General features: G+C 41.0%; 1 protein-coding gene across 9 annotated transcripts in view; it reads right to left on the bottom strand.

Moving 5' to 3' along the window:
- CFAP61 (cilia and flagella associated protein 61) overlaps window positions 1–19275 on the bottom strand; it is a 278254-nt gene that overhangs the window by 48204 nt on the left and 210775 nt on the right. For all 9 annotated transcript variants that reach the window (XM_049100272.1, XM_049100274.1, XM_049100273.1 and 6 more), the window contains 3 exons: window positions 14742–15069; window positions 13244–13335; window positions 5728–5933 (listed from right to left, as the gene is read on the bottom strand). In XM_049100272.1, coding sequence (XP_048956229.1) covers window positions 5728–5933; window positions 13244–13335; window positions 14742–15069 — 626 coding nt within the window. The remainder of the gene's footprint in view (window positions 1–5727; window positions 5934–13243; window positions 13336–14741; window positions 15070–19275) is intronic.

Consider the following 19275-nt stretch of genomic DNA (forward strand, 5'->3'; position numbering starts at 1 on the left):
GGCAGAGTCCTGCTTAATGGCTCAGGAGACAGAGACAGCACATGGCAGTCCTGGCTTCCTAAGGGAGTAACTTCTGGGGCGTCACAGTTCAAAAGGTAATGGAGGCCTTTTAAAGGGCTTGCTCAAATCCCATTTAGAATATTGTGCACAGCAGCACTTACCCACTAAAAATAGGCCATTCGAGTGTTTGAGGAAGTGTTGAGGGTGGCGGTGCTCGCAGGAGGCGAGGGCCACGTGAGGGCAGTCTTTGAGAGCTGAGCATGTGAAGATGTGAAAAGAGGTGATTCAATCAAGGTTTCCGAGCATCTGATGGGCTCACACAAAGAAGCCAGGGCAAGACCTATTCACACTGCCCCGGGGCGGGGGGGGGGGGGGGGCGGGATAAAGGATGCTACAGACTGTTAATTAATACTAAGGAGGGGAGGGACTCTGTAGGCAAGACCTTGTTTTTGCAGGGCCATCCATAAGTGGGGTAGATGAAGATGACGCAGAGTTAAGAAAGAGGAGTAGGCAAGGGATGTGCCTTGTTAAAGCCCTGCAGCAGAGGCTTCTCGGGGAAACAGCCTTGCCCCCGCCTCTCCCCTCAAACCCAAGTTCCCACTCTGTGACTTCTCACCACCCTCACAGAAGCTCCTTCTGCACCCCCGCCCCATGTCTCCAGGGGGGAACAGTATCAGCAGGTGCAGGGGCTGCTCATTGGAAACACTGTCACTGTCCTGGGATCCAGCAGGCAGGGGTCTGCAAGGTTTGCGAGAGGCATCTGTGTGCTTGCACAGGAGACGCTGCCAGATGCAGCTTCTCTAGTCACACATTTGGGGTTTTTTGTTTGTTTTTGTTTTTAAACACTTTATTTATTTATTCATGAGACACAGACAGAGGCAGAGACACAGGCAGAGGGAGAAGCAGGCTCCATGCAGGGAGCCCGATGTGGGACTCGATCCCGGGACTCCAGGATCTCGCCCTGGGCCGAAGGCAGGCGCCAAACCCCTGAGCCACCCAGGGACCCCCTAGTCACACATTTGTTAAGTGACTTTAACTGCTGACTGGTTCAGGAAGGAGCACATGATAAAGATGGGCTCCATTCTTTTTCCAAAATGGTAAATCAGTCAGTTGATGAATTTATTGCTCTCTGTCTTGCACACACACACTCACATACACACAGAGTCTCTGGTGGTGGATTTGTTCTCTTCATCATTAATGATTTCTACTGGCACTCCAAGATGAAAACAAAGAATAAAATCGCAGCCAGCCTGGGTCCCAGATCCTCAGTGACACTGCCGTCCTGTGGCAGCTGTCCCACTACAGATCAAGTGGCTGACTGCTCAGCCACCACCTCGTGTTTCCAAATGGCTCCAAGCAAGCCCCTCCACAGGCAGCCAGAGCCACTGCTCAGGAGGCCTCGCCTGCTACAGCACCTGCCCCCGTAGTTGCCACCGTTCCCGCTGGCACTGTCAGTACCTGCTCTGTCCTGGCCCTTGATGGGGCAAGAACAGATTGAGGGACATGGAGAGAAGGGGTTCTGGGGGGTTCTTTGGACCCGAGGAGGAACCTGATCTTGACATCACGTCCAGCTTGCAGAAGACGGAGCGGCTGGTTGATGGTCAGCCCGCCCCCAGCTTGCAGGATGGTGGCTCTAGATGTGGTGGATCGAAACTGGCCTGGGTTCGAACAAGAATATTGCCAGTGCTGCCAAGGTCAGGGAAATAATCGGGAATCAGACTGCGGCCAAAATAAGCGAAACCATTTGCCCTTCCTGCTTGCAAAGAACCTTGCCAGACTGTCTGACAACAGACAGGGCAGGCAGTGGTTGGCCAAGAATTAGCACTGAGGCCTGGCAGCATTTCATGGCACTTGAAAGGAACGTGGCCACAGCTGCATATACACACCAACACGCATGTGGGAGTGACTGACGAGGCATGGCAATGGCCTCAGCACATCACTTAACCATGACCAGTGACCTCTGATGATCAGCCACCATCTTCCTGCCCGCCTTGCTTCTTTCTTACAGATGTCAATTCGCACGTCCTGATATGGCACGTCCTAGTGTTGCCTCATTTTGCCATCCCAAATATTCACTCTTAGCAAATCAAATTAACTTTTAAAATTATTACTACCATCAGTTAACAGCTGCGCCCTGACTAGTGGTCCCAAGCTTACAGAGTCTGTCTCTTTCAATACCACCTTCTTCTCAGGGAAAAACAAATCAGCTAGGGCTTCTGAAATTGGTCAAATGCAAAAACATTTTCTTTTCAGAGGAGACTTTTGACATATTCCTCCTCCCTGAGTAAAAATTTTCTTCAAATTTAACTGATTGCTTTTTAATTCAATATTTTGGATAAGGTTAAAGTAACAATAAAATCCTATTTACAAGCTAAGGAAAAAATGCATTCATTTTTTAAATACTTGTATTTTTCTTTATTTTAAATAAATATTGGAGTCAAAAGTACAAAGATTTGAGAAGGGAAAGCCTATGATTAAGAAATGTGATACTTTACCAAATTTGGTATTATATCAAAATATAGTTTATAATTGGGGGCATATAGGAAAATATCCTCATATATAAAAGGTTTCAGAAATTAAGTACTCTTTCTGGTAAACAATAAACATTCATGCATGATAAAAAATACCTAGCAAGTTAGCAGTAACAAAAAGCAACTTTCTTAACTTGATAAAGGGCATCGACAAAAATATGTATGGCAAATGTCATATAACTAATATTGAACACATTCTCTTTAAGATTAAGAATGAGGCAAGGGTGCCATCTCTCACTACTTCTGTCCCACCTTTCACTGCAAAGCTTAGCCAGTGTAGCAAATAAGAAAAAGAAATAAAAGTTACAAAGATTAGAAAAGAGGAAACTGTCATTATTTGCAGATGATATAATTTTCATGTGTGGAAAATCTAAAACAATATTTAGGGAAATTATTTGAGTAAGTGAGGGAGTTTGGCAAATTTGCAGAATGCAAACCCATACAAAAAGTGTATTTCTATGCACTATTACGGCAGAAACCAATAAGCAAATGATTATTTATAAGAGCAACACAAATATAAAACACTTTGGATTATAGCAAACAAAAATTTGGGAAGCCATCATTGGAGAAAATTTTAAAATTCTATTGGAAGATATTAAAGAGACCTAAATAGACTAAGACCTATGTTATGTTACAGCATAACATATGGGCTTAATATCAAAGATGTCAATTCTCACTGAACTAAGTTTTATTGCATTTCTTATCAAATCCAGTGGGGTTTTTCATGGAGCTTCACAAGTATACTATAAAACTATTGGAAGAGCAAAGGGACAGAAATACCCAAGACACCCTGAAGAAGATTAATAGAATAAATATAAAATTAAGAATTTAATTTTAGTTCTGTTAATTGACACCATAAAGTGAAAAGGCTCAAAATGTTAAAAATAACTAACATGAGTGTGTATCCAGAGTGCATAAATAATGCCTGTGAATGAGTAAGAAGACAATCCATAAGAAAAGTGGACAAATGTCATAAACAGGCATTTCCCCAAAGCTATCATGAGCAGCCCATGAACAAATGAAAAGACACTGAGTTGTGTTACTGAACAGAGCATGGAAACTAAAACCACGGGAGGATACCTTTTCACACCATAAGAAGGACCACATGTTAAAATCCAGCAGTGCCTCAGATGGACAGGGCTGTGGAGGCATCTTCATGTACTGCTGGGGGGAGTTTAAGTTCTCAGCACCACCAGGTACAGGTAAGAGAAGTTCTCATATGTGACATGTGCCCACAATATCCATAGCATTGTTTGTGATGGCATCGAGCTGGGAACAATTTAAACATCAATCAATCAAACATGAATGAGCTGGGACCATAGTATAAGAGAATATTATACAGCAGGATAAACAAATGGACTCCAGCTCCATACATCACGTGGATGGGCCTCACAAATGGTGCTAAACAGAGTGTTGACTTTCTCTTTCTTTCTTTTTTTTTTTTTTTTTTAAGATTTTATTTATTTGAGAGAGAATATGAGCAGGGCCAGGGGCACAGAGACAGGGACAAGCAGACTCTCCAATGAACAGAGAGACCACCTTGGGCTCAATCCCAGAACCCCGGGATCATGACATAAGCCAAAGGCAGATGCTTAACCAATTGAGCCACCCAGGTGCCCCAAGTGTTTACTTCTTCTAGTCAGCCACAGAATTGATTCAAAAGTAAGCAAAACAAATGAATTTATTATTTAGGAAATCATATGTATGTGGTACACCTTTAGATTTAGAACAAGGATTGACTTGGCACTTACTCTGGTACAAAGTTTTTTGGGGACACAGCTACATCTGTTTGCTTATGTATTATCTGTGGCTTCTTTCACACTGCAACATAGAATTGAATTCCTGTGATAAGATTGTATGGCCCATAGAGCTGAAAATATTTACTATTTGGCCTTTATAGAGAAAGTTTGCTGATCCCTGCTTTACAGGAAAGAAAAGAGTGATTAACCAATCCTCGTGATAGTCGTTACCTCCAAGGACGTACTGTGAATGTGATGAGAGAGAGCTTCAAACATCCTGAAATAAGGAATTTTCTTTAAAAAAAAACAAGTGTCCCCCCCACCCCAGAATTCTTTCTTATGAATTTCTGTGAGGGACACAGAATTCTAGTACTACTATCCTTTAAAGTGTACATACATGGTTTATATACTTTGTTTGTATGATGCCTTCTACAATGTAAACATATTTCTTAAAGATTTATTTATTTATTTATTTATTTATTTATTTATTTGAGAGAAAGCATGGAGGGGTGAAGAAGGAGGGGAGGGGGGGATCAGACTCCCCATTGAGCAAGGAGCCTGACGTGGGGCTCAATCCCAGGACCCTGAGATCATGACCTGAGTGGAAGGCAGATGCTTAACCAACTGACCCACCCAGGCACCCCAATTTAAGAGGTAAGAGAGAGGTAAGAGAAATTGCTCCTGATCTTAGAAGTCACCACCATGGATACTGAGGATCCTGGAATTCTATGACTTATGTCCTACATCTGTATCTGATACTGACTCTGTCATCATCTTGTTTTGTGCAGAGAAGGAAGTTCTCCTAATCTTTCCAAGCAACAGGCTGTGTTCAGGAGTAGCTTTCTACTCTAAAATTCTAGCCCTCCCAGAGGTATAGGATGAAAAAGTGTCTTAGCATTTGAAAAGACAGAGGCAAGATCCCCCAGTCTAACCACCCTGCTGTGCAGAATTCCCGTAACAATATCCCATACAAATGGCCTCACCCCTATGCTTGTGCACATACTGCGAGGAAGGCTGGGGTCACAAGTAGCCTGTCTGTGGCTGTGGAATTCCCACCAAGACCAAGTGCTCCCATATCCTGCTCCCAAACCCACCTCTTCAATTTCTGACTATTTTTAGAAGCCCATGTTGAAAGTGACTTGAATATCATCTCATCTGGGCTTGTTAGTGATGTAGAGGCTGCACTTGGATGCATTTGGGATCCAGGCCTGTGTGTGGCCATGGGGACAATATTGGGACACACCAAGAGCCCATGCACTTCTCCATATGACCCTCCACTCTCAGGCCAATGCTAGTGGTCAGATACTCTTCATTATCTTAGAATAAATTTTCTGCCACTCTAGCTTCTCCCACGGGTCCCCGTGTTGCTTTCTGTGCATCGCAAAAACACATCTCTCATTCACAAGATATTACAAATGCTTGCATTTCCTTTTAGTAAAGTGTAATGTTCAACTTGCCTGTAGAGATCTGGGATCAGCTTGTCCTCATACCGAGCACATAGGTTGTTGAGAAGTTGCTCGTGCTGGCCAAACAAGCGGATGTAGTTGGAGGCAGGGAAAGGCTCTTTAGAAAGGCACGTGATGGTTTCCACCATTTTATACTTGTTAATATGTATTCGGAAGTAAGTCCCATTTTTTGCATTCCCTGTTACTATTTCTGAACCCTGGTAGGGGGGGAATGGGGAGGAGAATCAGAAAAACAACATTAGAAACATTTCTGGAGTTTGGGAACTTTATCCTAGCAAAATAGTTTTAATATATAACAGGTTATACCTTATCACACATCACAAATAACAGTAATAAATATTGACTAAACTCAGCAGAAGCTAACCCAGTTTCAGAAACCACATACTGGACTTAATGACTAAATGTTCCTCAGGATATTTTAAACTGTGATTGCGTTGTTCTGCGTTTCTAAATAAGTTGCCTGGTTACAACCAATTCTGTGCTATTCAATACCTCACACAGCTAGTGCAAGGAACTGGGTTTATTCTCTTCTGTGAGGTGTGTTAAGACTGTTAATTTTTAAAATTTTTTCACAGCACTGTTTTGAGAAAAACTTCCTAGTCAACGGTGATTGGAAAGAATTTCAGGTTTTTAAAAAAGTTTATGTAAGCAAAAGGAATAAGTAAAAGGTGAGTCCCTGCCAGCTGGATGCAGAGAGATCAGCTGTTTGGTCAGGTCTGTTCCCAGGAAGAAGGTTCAAGTTCATGGGAAGGAAGTACACATGCATGTGCTGCAGGCTTCTTGTTAGCTTGTACGTTGTCAGAGGTGTTGATGGATGGCTTTGTGTCCCCTAGAAGCTGGCTAACACTGCAGCATGAACCCAAAGGATAAATCCCATGTCACATCCACTTTTTCTATTTCAGCCCTTAATGGCTACCGACCTACCAATTGGAGACATGCTCCCCACCAGCTCAGGCAATCAAATCGAGAACCCTCAGTGGAAAAACATGGGTTCTATTGGTGATGGCTGAAAGTGCACTTTGCCCCTAGACTCTGAACTTAGCACACAGTTATATTCAATAAAGGTTTCCTGAGTGCATATAGATTTAAGCTTTTGCTCTGCACTTGAATGTGGCATTTTAGAAATCCAAGGCAAGTTGGACTACACTGATCCCAAACATTTACTTAGTCCTGGACATCCCCTGGGGATTTTGTCTAAACAAGGACACAAGGTTTAAGGTTTAACTGAATTTTTAAATAAACTGAAACACCTTATGGGTGTTTGGGCAACACGTGGCAAAGGCTTGGGGAGGAATCTGCCGATGGAAAGGGCACATGGTGAGATGTATAGGAGGGATATCAGGTAAACCTTGGGCCAACCCCACATGTGTGTGTGAAACTAGTTATCTAGGGGTCAGGGAGAGAGCAGGTGTGGCTTAGGAAGGGGGTTTGGAGGTGGCACCTTGAGGGAGGTGCAAGTCATCCAACACTTACACAGATGGATGGATGCAGACGGGAAATCTACCTCCACAGCTGCGTGGAAAGCATCAACCAACAGAACAATGGTACATCCACACAATGGGATCAACACATCCAATAGAAATCATTGGTAAACTATATTTCACAACAGGAAAATACATTTACAGCACATTTGATACTATAGTAGTATAAATTTATGCTTTATAACTTACACAGCATCATTCTATTTTTATAAACATACATAGTATCATTCTATTTGTTTTTCTATCAACACTTTAACAAAACTGTTCATATGGTCAATTTCTGTGGTCTATAGGCTGGATCACTTTTAGTGTTTCCCTTTCTGCTCATTTGATCATCTATTGTTCCTATTTTTTAAAATGACTATCACTTCTAACATGATAAAAAGTTAGTTTAAAATATAGTGGCTGTGTTGTGGCACAGAATCAGACTCCTGATGAACAAACAGGAGTGAAAGAGAAATGAAACAAAGTAGAAGCAGCAAGGGAGAAGGAGGGAAGGAGGGATGGAGGGAATGAGAGAAGGACGGAAGGAGAGATGGTGGGAGGGAGGAGTCTGGTGCAGAAGAGTGGGGCTTGTCTGGACTCAAGAATTGAGTCTGGAAAGGCCAGGACTGAGTCACTAGCTGCAGGTGGCCTGCTCTCCTTGCCCAATCTTCCCTTCACCTTTGCTCCTGTCGCAAGAATTTCTCTAGTCTTAGATAGCCCCACAGACTTTCTTCCATCAGGTGTGTTTCCTCGTCTTGACTTCTCAGAGTGAGCAACAAACACCTCCCAGAGTGAGGCATGTGACATCACAGGCATGTCTGACATGCCAGACATTTACCTGGCAGCCCATCGTAGCAAAGGCTATTTTTGAATTAAATACACATGGCACTGTGAGAGTGAAGAATGTGCCTGCCAAGTGTGTTTCTAAGATTAAATACAAGACTTTAAAGACCATTCGAGTTTGGCACCAGCAGCTTTAGGCTCAGCTGCCCCCCCACCCTCCCAATGGGTGGCGGGCAGCCTTTCTCAGGAGGGATGCCTCAGTGCAAAGTCGAGTAAGTCTCTGAGATGGGGCCGCTCCCGCGCCCTTGTGGTTGGGCAGCTGGGGGGCGGGGCATCCAGAAGAGGGGGTACTGGCAACAGCTCCAGCATAGATTTAGTGCCAGGTTTCCCCAGGGCTCGCTGGAGGGCATAGTCCACAATCCCACAAGGTCTTGGCTCTTCCACCTTCTCTTTAAAATTTCTTTAAACTTGGAGATTAAGGCAGGGAATCCAGGCATCAAGGGGCACAGCTTGTGATCCACACATGTGACAGACTTTGACTTTGCAAAGTGTTTCACTTCTGCTCACAAGAACTCTGTGCTTAGGGGGACTGATTTGGCCAAGGCTGAGCACCTCAATTCTTGGGCCACAGTAACTTAGTTGGTTGTTTTTTTTTGTTTTTTTTTTTTTAAAGATTTTCTTTATTTATTCATGAGAAACACAGAGAGAGAGAGAGAGGCAAAGACACAGGCAGAGGGAGAAGCAGGCTCCCTGTGGGGAATCTGATGTGGGATCCAATCCCAGGACCCCGGGATCACACCCTGAGCCGAAGGCAGATGCTCAACCACTGAGCCACCCAGGCATCCTGGTTGGTGGTGTCTTGACACCTATTTGTAGAGCCTGGCTAGGTTGCTGGTTAAGAGTCTGAGCGGGACATGCACTCCAGGGTCAGCCTGTCCCAGAAGGGTGATATAGTCAGCATCGATTCCAATGATTTGTCCTCATGGTATCTGTTGGGGTGGGGGTGGTCTTCTTTATAATTTAAATACTGAATTACAATCTTTGGGCTGCCTCTATGTTTTTGCACATTATAGCTATGAGGGCTTTAAGATTGCAGAAAGTGGCCATGCTGTAGTGGAAAAAATGACCACGCTGTGGTAAGATAGCTGATCTCAACTATGAAATAATTTTGTCCATTTTAATGTGATTTGGCATTGTGTTAGCATAACCAGGGGGCCGTTCTGGAAATGTGGAATGCATCGAAATATTTTGCATTGACATTAAAGACAAGCCATCTACAGATGGGCTTCTCAGACACAAATTACTCTTGTACGGCCAGGCAGACTCATCTGAATTTCTTAGGTCATTCCTAGTCACAGTTACTGATAGACTCAGAAAATCCAATGAAGAGCAGAACTCTCTCTGCCTATCCTCACAGAAAATCACTCCATTAAATGATAACTTAGGCAGCTTCTAGCCCTGCCACCGCGTAAGGGGTTTTGAGGTAATGATGATGATTTCATACACTTTCCAACTCTTTGGGATGTGTCTAGTTGCTTCCTTTATTTTAAGTATATTAGTAAATTGTTAGGAAATGTGGATTTTTTTTCTTTTTTGAAATGTGGATCTTGAATTTAAGATTTTGGTGGAGTAACTGGTTCTGGTGTAGTATTTTTCCTTCTTCCTTCTTCCCTGAATACAATTATCCTTTCGAGTTCCTTTATGATTTTGACAAAGGTTGGAAAATGGCTCTGGAATTCATGCCAAATGGAAGACACAGGAGTAATCAGACTTGGTGTGCAAGAAATCAAGTCCCCAGCTCTCATGATGAACACACAATTTTAAATTTGATGGTATCCAAGGCAGAATTTGTTGTGACAAATTTCTTTATTCTGTGGTGTATAAGCCAACAAAGCATGTGGACTGGAATCTGTAAATTAGTTTATTATGTAGGGGTCTCCTTTCTTCTTTTTGTCAGGTTACCTCTCAGAAAGCTCATGAATTACTAAAGTATCTTCTTACTTAAATATTCTAATTAGTGAGTGCTATAGAAGTCTGGTAAAATTCATCTGCACTACATTTATTATAAGAATAGCAGTTCAGTTTCTCTAGTGAAATATTATTCAATGGGCTCCATTCTCAATCAATTGGTTATATTTAGGTGACTGTCTGACCATTTTGGCAACAATTTTACTTAAATTAATTCCAACCCCAAAAGATTGCCATGGAACCATCCTACATTTTTTTTTATTGGAGAATAAAATGGATAAAAATCTGTTTAAATCTGTACTAATTAAAAAGGAGGCCCACCTGGCAAAATGGTTAATTAAAGTCAGGGGTCCTGTTCAAATACTGTCATAGCACCAGCCAAAGAATCTATTTAAGTTGCATTCTTATTAAAACTAATTATCTAAAAAAAAAGCCCCTTTTAAGGGGGTCTTTATTCAAAACCTTCTCTGACTTTATTCAGAGGGAGGGCCCATGGTTCATAAATAAATGACACTGCATGTAGGAAACCACAGTGTTCTTGAAGAATCTGGTTCTGTCTGAAACCAAGTCTAATATTTTGTCCCCATCCCACATACTCATCTGCAATTTGACCTTGACACTCTTCTCATTGAGAGATGAGCTCTATGTCCTCTCTCCTTGAATCCCGGTGGGCTGTGACTATTCCAACAGATGAAGTGGGGGAGTGACACTGTGTGACCATTGAGGATAAGTCATAAAAGGTCCTGCAGCTTCCAGCTTGTTAATGAAGACACATGCCCTTGGAGCCCTGAGTCATCATATAAGAAGTCTGACTACTCTGAGGCTGCTGTGCTGTGAGAAAACCCAGGTGACCAGGACAGCCTGGGTGTGATGCTTCGGTCAGCACTCCCTGTGATTGAGTCATCCCAGCCCAGGTGAGTTCAAGCCTTCTGATCCACCCACTGAGTCACAACGAATCTTATAGTCTCCTCAGCTGAGGCTCCAGGCACCAAAGGGCAGAGACAAGCCATTCCCACTGTGTCCTGTCCAAATTCCTAACCCACCGAATCTGTGAGCAGAATCAAATGGCTATTTCATGTTGCTCAGTTTTGTTACATAGCAACAGATACCATAAACACTATTCTCTATGATCTTTTATTTGTAAGAAAAATCTGGAATCAGACCATGTATAAAGGATATACCTCAAAGACTCTGGGAGAAGCCCAAAGGAAATAAGGTTTTTTTCTTAAGATTTTATTTATTTATTCATGAGAGACACACAGAGAGAGGCAGAGACATAGGCAGAGGAAGAAGCAGGCTCCCTGAGGGGCGCCCAATGTGGAACTCGATCCTAGGACCCCAGGATCACGACCTGAGCCAAAGGCAGATGCTCAACCACTGAGCCACACAAGTTCCTCTGGAAATAAGTTTTAAATACATCTATCCTACCCTGCAAGAACTTGGTTTCATTATTTATCTGGAATTATAATTAACAACAACATCCACCACTGACTGGTTACCTCTTTTTTTCCTTAAAGGCACTATTACTTTATATGTGATCCCTAATAATACCAGAAATACAGAGAAGTTGGTAATTTGTTCAAAGACCATGGGAAGTACATGGAAGAGCTGGGATTCTGCTTTCCAGAAGGGAGAAAGGTGAGAGGCAAATAGCCTATGCCATTTTGAGTCTGCCTCCCTTAAAGGAATGTTCCAATGTTCCAAGCTTCTACTTACATCTCATTGGCCAAAACCCACCATATGGCCAACCCTATTCTCATGGAAATCTGGGAAATACGTTTATTTTACATTGGGAAGCCTATTAACCCTCAAAAATACTCAGGATAAGAAAACAGGCAACTTCTAGTGTTTGCCTCAGAGACAAAAAAAAGCAAACATGACACATCAAACATCAGGTTGGGACCGTCTGCCAGAGGATCTAATCTGAGCAGGTTGCTGACTGACCAACTGCACTGTGTCCCTTCTACTTTCGTTGAACCCAGGGGGTGTCCCACCCCACAGCTTTTGCTTTTCCTGGATGGCCCTTCTGGGATAATTCAGGCAGGACAGGAGAACAATGTGTTCTGGATGGACATCCCAGACTCTAAACAATGTATTTGTATACTGCCATATACTGCTCTATTGGAGCATCACAGATTACCTCAAAACTTAGCAACTTATTGTCCTTTAACAGGTGGTTGGATAAATAATTTGCATTCCATCCAAGCAATGGAATTATTTAGCACTAAAAAGAAATTCCCTATCAAGCTATGAGAAGACATGGTGGAAACCAGTGCACATCTCTCAGTGAAAGCAGCAATCTGAAACCATGCTGTATGATTCCAACTATATGACATTCTAGAAAAGAAAAAACAATGGAGACCATGAAAAGATCAGTGGTTGCTGAGGGTCGTGGGGAGGGACGGATGAATGGGCAGAGCACATAGGAGCTTTAGAGCCATGAAACTACTCTGTATGACACTATAATGGTGGATACATACCATTCATTATACATTTGCCCAAACCCACAGAATGTTTAACACCAAGAGAGAACTCTAAACTGTGGACTTCGGGTGACAATGAGGTGTCATTGTAGGTTCATCCATTGTAACAAATATGCCACTCTGGTGGGGGTGTCGATCACAGAAGAGGTTATGTGTAAATGGGGATGGGGGTACATGGGAAAATGTCAGTACTTTCCCCTCAATTTTGCTGTGAAGCTAAACCTGCTCTAAAAAAATATTCTATTAAAAACACTTAATGGCTTAAAACAACAATAAACTATTACCTCGATGCTTGGGAGTCAGAAGTTAGGAGCAGCTTAGTTGTGGGACTCTGGCTCAAAGTCTCTCATAAGTTTGTAGTCAAGATGTCTGCTGGGGCCACATCATCTGAAGCCTTGACTGGGGTTGGAGGATTTACATCCAAGGTGGCTCCCTCACATGACTGGCAAATTGCTAATGGCTGGTACAGGGCAGCCTGGCTGACCTTACAACATGGCAGCAAATGATCCAGGAGGGTACAAGTTAGAGTTGTAATATCTTCCATGATTTAGCTTTGGAAGTCACACACAGTCATTTCCACAATATCCTGTTGGCTACATAGGTCAGCCCTACTCTGTTTGGGTGGGGACCACATAAAGGCATGAATACCAAGGGGCAAGAATCACGGGGCCATCTTGGGAGCTGGCTACCACGTGGCTTTTCTGATGAACAGTACATTATACTAAAGACTCTGAATAAAGAATTTCATCCCCCTGTAAAGAAAGTGTTATATTTGAAAGTAAAATGAAATTTAGGAATAATACTTACAAAACTAGGCTGGGCCATTTGTACCTCTAAGGGAGTTGGAATGGCAGGTTTGGCAATATGCAGATAGTGGTAAGAACCAGGAAGAATGCCTCCTACAGGAAATGGAAAGTTTTCCACATTTTAATTTACTTGTTAATGAAGTGGTAATGGAGTTGATATATTTGTATATAGCACATAAGACATAGACAAAGAGATGCTTACCATGGTGTATGCTACTCAAACTATCCCAAGTACAAGTATTAGCAAGAAACTTTGTGAGATTGATTTTATTAAACAAAATCAATGTAAATGTGCCATTGTACCCCATAATATAGCCAGCAATGCTCCAGAAGATGTGCCAAGCTAATCTTGTGTGTCCTATGATTTCCCATAATCCCTGGCATTCTAATCTATGCCTGTCAAAGCCAGACCAAGACCTATAGAGGCTTTAAATGTTGCAGTGAAATAAATAAATAAATAAATAAATAAATAAATAAATAAATAAATAAATAAATGTTGCAGTGATAATCCCATTCCCTGTCACTCTTTCATTATGTAACCAAAACATTAAAGTGGGTATTATTAAGGAAAATCAACAAAGTTCTTATTCAATACTTTAGACAATTATCATTATGAAATTCTTACTATTTCAAGCTTATCCCATAGAATGAGCTTGATATAGCTCTGCTCTTTGACTCCCATTCCTTCTCTTCTTTTCCCATGGTCATTACCTTTCCTAAGTTCTCAACCCAAAATGAGAAGCAGAGCAGGATTTATCAGAGTCCATTTAGTTAGGTAGGAAATTACAAGGACTGGAATGTAGGACTTGTGACTCCTTAGTTCATGCTCTGTTTACTGGATTAGGGTCCATGGATACCTTAAAGGGTCCATGATGGCTTTAAAGATTGGTCCATCAACCTCCTGGAAATGAACTTACAATTTTGTAAATATGTGCATTTTTGTGATAGAAAATCCACAACATTCAAAGACACTACTTTCAAAGATATCTCTCATCTGCCAAACACAAAAAAAATCCTATATTACTCGTACAGTGATCTCCTTATATTCACAACCATTACAGCTGTGAATGGTTTAGTTTATCCATCTAGATAAGAAGCCAAGGCCTAGGACATTTGGAAGGGTCTCCTTATCTCCAAGTTTATAGTGAGAACAAAAGTTTAGCATGGTGTCGGGCATTGTCTCACTAACCAGTTGTGAGTGACCTTTGGGTAAGTTACTGATTATTCCTAGTCTCTCTTCATGTACCTGTAAAATGGGGACCACAGTTATGATGTGATCCATAATACATGCTCAAAATACAAAGGACCATGATAAAATGCCAGGTCCATAATAAATCCTTAAAAATGAGACTGAGCCCTCCTCTGTCTCTGTGCAAACCCACTGAGAGACAGAGAAGCCTCCTTACCAAGCCTAAGAGAAACATGGGGGGTTGCTCTGAGCGCTGATCCAGATCCAATGAGTGGCTTCATCAAAGGAAAGAAGGTGACCTAATACACACCTTGGATCTTGGCTCCCTTGTACATGGGGATGAGTCGGTCAAGATCAGCTGGTGGTTCAGTCACAGGCTCAAGGGTTGGATCAAAGAGACTGAGCATAGCTGCTGCCAGCTGGAAGCCAATTTCTTTGGAGCTGAAGCTGCTATGAGTCCATTCATTTGAGTAATATTTATTGGAGAATTTGGTGAGGGAACCAGCAGCTCTGATGGCTACGTCGTTGGTGTGGAAGTTGGTATCAATCACAAGTCGGCTATCATAGACAAGACATGCATCATTGAGTGCTTTAAATGTTTCATAATCCACATTCTTCTCACAGAAGCTGAAGAACATCTACAAAGCAAACATTCATGTTATTACTCAGTTATCACACTTCATTTTACATTCTCAAGAGTATGAATAGTCTCCAGAGCACCTTATTACTGGGGGCATACAAAAAACCAAAACAAAAAAATAACAATGCTTAATCTACTAAAATGTCATAATGATGGTAGTGGTAGTGGTGGTGGTGGTGGTGTGTGTGTGTGAAAAGAGCGAGAGAGACAGAGGGAGAGAGTCTGTCTTTGGTATGAAGAACAAATTAAGATATCTAGTATCACCTTTTTTTGTAATCACTCAATTTGGATATCCACTGGAGAGAAGAATGCCAAGTGATGGAGTATCTCTCAGAAAAGTAATTTTTTTTCCCTGTAAGGAGATTTACATCCATAGAGACATTGCTTTCCCTTCATTTGCCTACACTTTAAATAGTTCTATCTCAGCCTCTATTTTCTTCTTCCTGTGTCCAACACTTAGGTCTCTCCAGGTTCCTTCTTGGAGTCACCACAACCAGTCTTGAGTCATCAGATTGCCTTGTTTCTGCTCCCCATTTAAAAAAAAAAGATTTTATGTATTTATTTGAGAGTGGGAGAGACTGAGAGAGAGAGCACGAGCAGGGCAGAGGGAAAGGGACAAGCAGACTCCCAGCTGAGCAAGGAGCCCAACAGGGTCTCAATCCCAGGATTCTGGATCATGACCTAGGCTGAAGGCATTTGCTTGACCAACTGAGTCACCCAGGCACCCCTTGTTCCTGCCCTTTTAAATCCAGAAATCCTGTCCCTGAAGGATACCTCAGTAAGGAGGAGAGTCCCATCAGCCTCAGTATCTCCCAGCTCTGGGCTCCTACCTTGTGCCTTCCTGCTCTGGCATGGAAATTAGTCATTCAGTAAATATCCCAGCTGGAGCATCTGGTGGGCACCCAGGAGGCTCTACCACTGGGCAGAAGGAAGCAAGGTGCTGATGTGAGTTCAAAATACCAACTCAAGAGTTCTGCTTCTGGTATAATGGTATAATCCTCTCAGACTAATCCTTTCACTGATAAAACCATAAACTCTGGTCGAAGTATAAAAACAATTATCTGAGAATTCCAAAGAGCATTTAAAAGGAGATAAATGGTGGAGGACAGTAGAAATTTGGAACAATAACCAGAATGAAGGTAATTTCTCTTATTTTGGTGGAAAGAGAATAGATTGTAGTCAGTTTATTCACTAGCAGAAGAATAAAGATGGTAGAGGAAAGAGTCAGTGAACTTGAAGTTAACATCAATAGAGATTATTCAATGTGAAAAACAGAGAGAGAAGAAACAAAGAGAGTGAAGCAAATGAATAGGGCCTTACAGACTCATGAGAGAAAAAGAAAAAGTTTAACAGATATATAACTAGAGTCCCAGGAAGAGAAGAGAGAAGAATGAGGCAAAAAAATAATGGCCAAGATTTTGTCAAAATGTAGTGAAAGTTAAGTGTATGGATTCAGAAGTTGAGTGAAGAACTTTGAATAAGATAAATTCAAGAAAAACTATGCTTTAAGACAAAATAAATATGGAACTCACAGCATAAACTGAAAACTGAACATTAAGAGAAAATCTTGAAAGCACCCAGGGGAACATGACACATTAAATATAGGGAAACAATGGCTTGAATGATGACAGATTTTTTAAAAATCAGAACTCAAAAATGTCAGAAGACCATGGAAAAAAAAATCTTCAAAGTGCTGAAAGGAAAAAAAAACAACCTGTCAGGCCATGGTTTTATATCCAGTAGAAATATCCTTTAAGAACAAAGGTAAAATAAAGTTATTTTCAGGTAGAGGAAAATTAGAGAACCACTGCCAGCAGACCTGCAACTGTATGTGCTATAGAAAGTTGTTCAGGTTGGGGCAGCCCAGAGGGCTCAGCAGCTTAGCGCCACCTTCAGCCAGGGTGTGATCCTGGAGACCCAGGATGGAGTCCCACGTCAAGATCCCTGCATGGAGCCTGCTTCTCCCTCTGCCTGTGTCTCTGCCTCTCTCTCTCTCTCTCTCTCTCTCTCTCTCTATCTCTCATGAATAAATAAATAAAATCTTTTTTTTAAAAAGAAAGTTGATCAGGGTGAAAGGAAATTATATCAGATGGAAATCTGGATCTTCAGAAATGAAGGCAGAACAATAAAATAGGAAAATATGTGGGTAAATACAGAAGTATATTTTTCTTCTTAAGTTCTTTAAAGTATTTATGACTATTTAAAACAAAAGTTATACTTTTGTTGGTTTTTCAATGTGTATAGATACATGACAAATATAACAGAAAAGGATGTCCAGAAAGTGGGGAGAAGGGAGCTATACGGTTGCAAGGTTTTTATATTTTATGTGAAATGATACAACATCAACACTAACTAGAATGTAAAAGATTACTGATGTATATTATAATCCATAGGAAACTGCTAAAAAAGAAAATAAGATATACACCAAAACCCAATTGAAATGGAATACTAAAAAATAATTCTAACTTTTAAAAAGCAGGCAAAGGGGACTAGAAAACAAAAAACAGAGGACACAAACAGTAAACCAATAACAAAATGGTAGACCTAAAGCTAGCCATATAAATAATTACATTAAACACTTGTGGCCTAAGCAATTAAAATGCAGAAAGAATAAAAGAGCATGTGGTAGGTAGATTTCTAAGCTTGTCTCCAAGATTCCCACCCCTCCCTTTGAGTATGAGCATGAAATGGGACTGTGATGGGAGGTCACACCCTGATAGAACTATGGCATAGCTGACTTTAAGATATTCTCTGTGGTTCTGACCTATTCAGGTAAGCCATTAACGACAGTAGATTTTTCCCAAAGAAGATTTGAAGTGTGAGGGGAATTTGACACGAAAAACACTCTGTTCTGGCTTGACAAAAAAAGCCATGTGGCAAGGAATGTGGATGGTCTCTCGGAACAGAGAGTGAACCTTGTCTGAACAGCAAGGAAACAGGGACCTTGGGTCCTCAGCTGCAATAAATTAAATTCAACCACAGAGTCAAGCTTCTGCAGCCTGACCAACACTATGATTTTAGCCTTGAGGGTCCTTGGGCAGAGAAGCCAGTCACATCATGACTTCCAACTTGTAGAACTATGAGCTAACAAATGGATGCTATTATAGTTTGCTAAGTTTGTCATAACTTGTTATGCAGCAATAAAAATACTAACAAAATCTACTTTATGATACCTATAAGAGACACTGAATATACAGACACAGAAAGTAAATAGATGGAAAAAATAAACCATGCAAACAGTAAACATAAGAAGGATATCAGATAAAGTGAACCTTAAAATAAGGGATATTATTAGAGATAAAGGGGCATGTTTCATAACAATAAAAAGGACAATTAATGAGGCAGACATAACAATTACAAATGTTCATGTTTTTAATAACAGAGCCTCAAAAAGATAAAGCAAAAAGTAACAGAATTAAAGGGAGAAATAGAAAATCCCACAATAATAGTAAGAGATTTTAATGTCTCTCTCTGGCAATTGATAGAACGAGACCAAAAACTATCAGTAAAGACAAAGAAGATTCAAACATCAATCAGCCACACTGAACGAATTGTAACTTACACGTGGAATCACTGTATAACTACACCTGAAACACCTGAAACTAATGTAACACTGTGTGCCTGCTATACTTCAATTTAAAAAATTGCTATGTACCCTACGTTCAACAATGGCAAACTACATATTCTTTATATGTTTATGCTTGGATATAAAACAAGTCTCAATAAATCTTAAAGGATTAAAATCATAAAGAATATATCTCTGACCACAATGATATTAAATGAGAAAGCAATAAAAATATGACATCTAAGAACACCACACTTCTAGATTATCCAAGGGTCAAAAAAGAAATGATAGGGAGATTAGAAAATATTTTTGAGCTAAATGATAATGAATGTTCAACATATTAAAACTTATATGATACAGGCAACACAAAAGAAATTAGCTTTAAATGTGTATATATATAAATAATGGCTTAAGGTTATACATTAAGGAACTAATAAAGGGCAAAGGAAATCCAGAGCAAGCAGAAGAAAATAATTGAGACAAAAGAAAATTAATAGATTTGAAAGCTGGTTCTTTGAAAAGGGTTAATAAAGTCAGCAAACATCTAGCTAGACAGAAAACTTTAGACAGTTCTGGGTCTCACTCCTCTCTCATCAGTTTGGCAGGGAAAGAGAGATTGAAAGCAATTCTCCAATACCA

This window comes from Canis lupus, chromosome 24, assembly GCF_003254725.2.
Source record: "Canis lupus dingo isolate Sandy chromosome 24, ASM325472v2, whole genome shotgun sequence".
Lineage (NCBI taxonomy): Eukaryota > Metazoa > Chordata > Mammalia > Carnivora > Canidae > Canis > Canis lupus.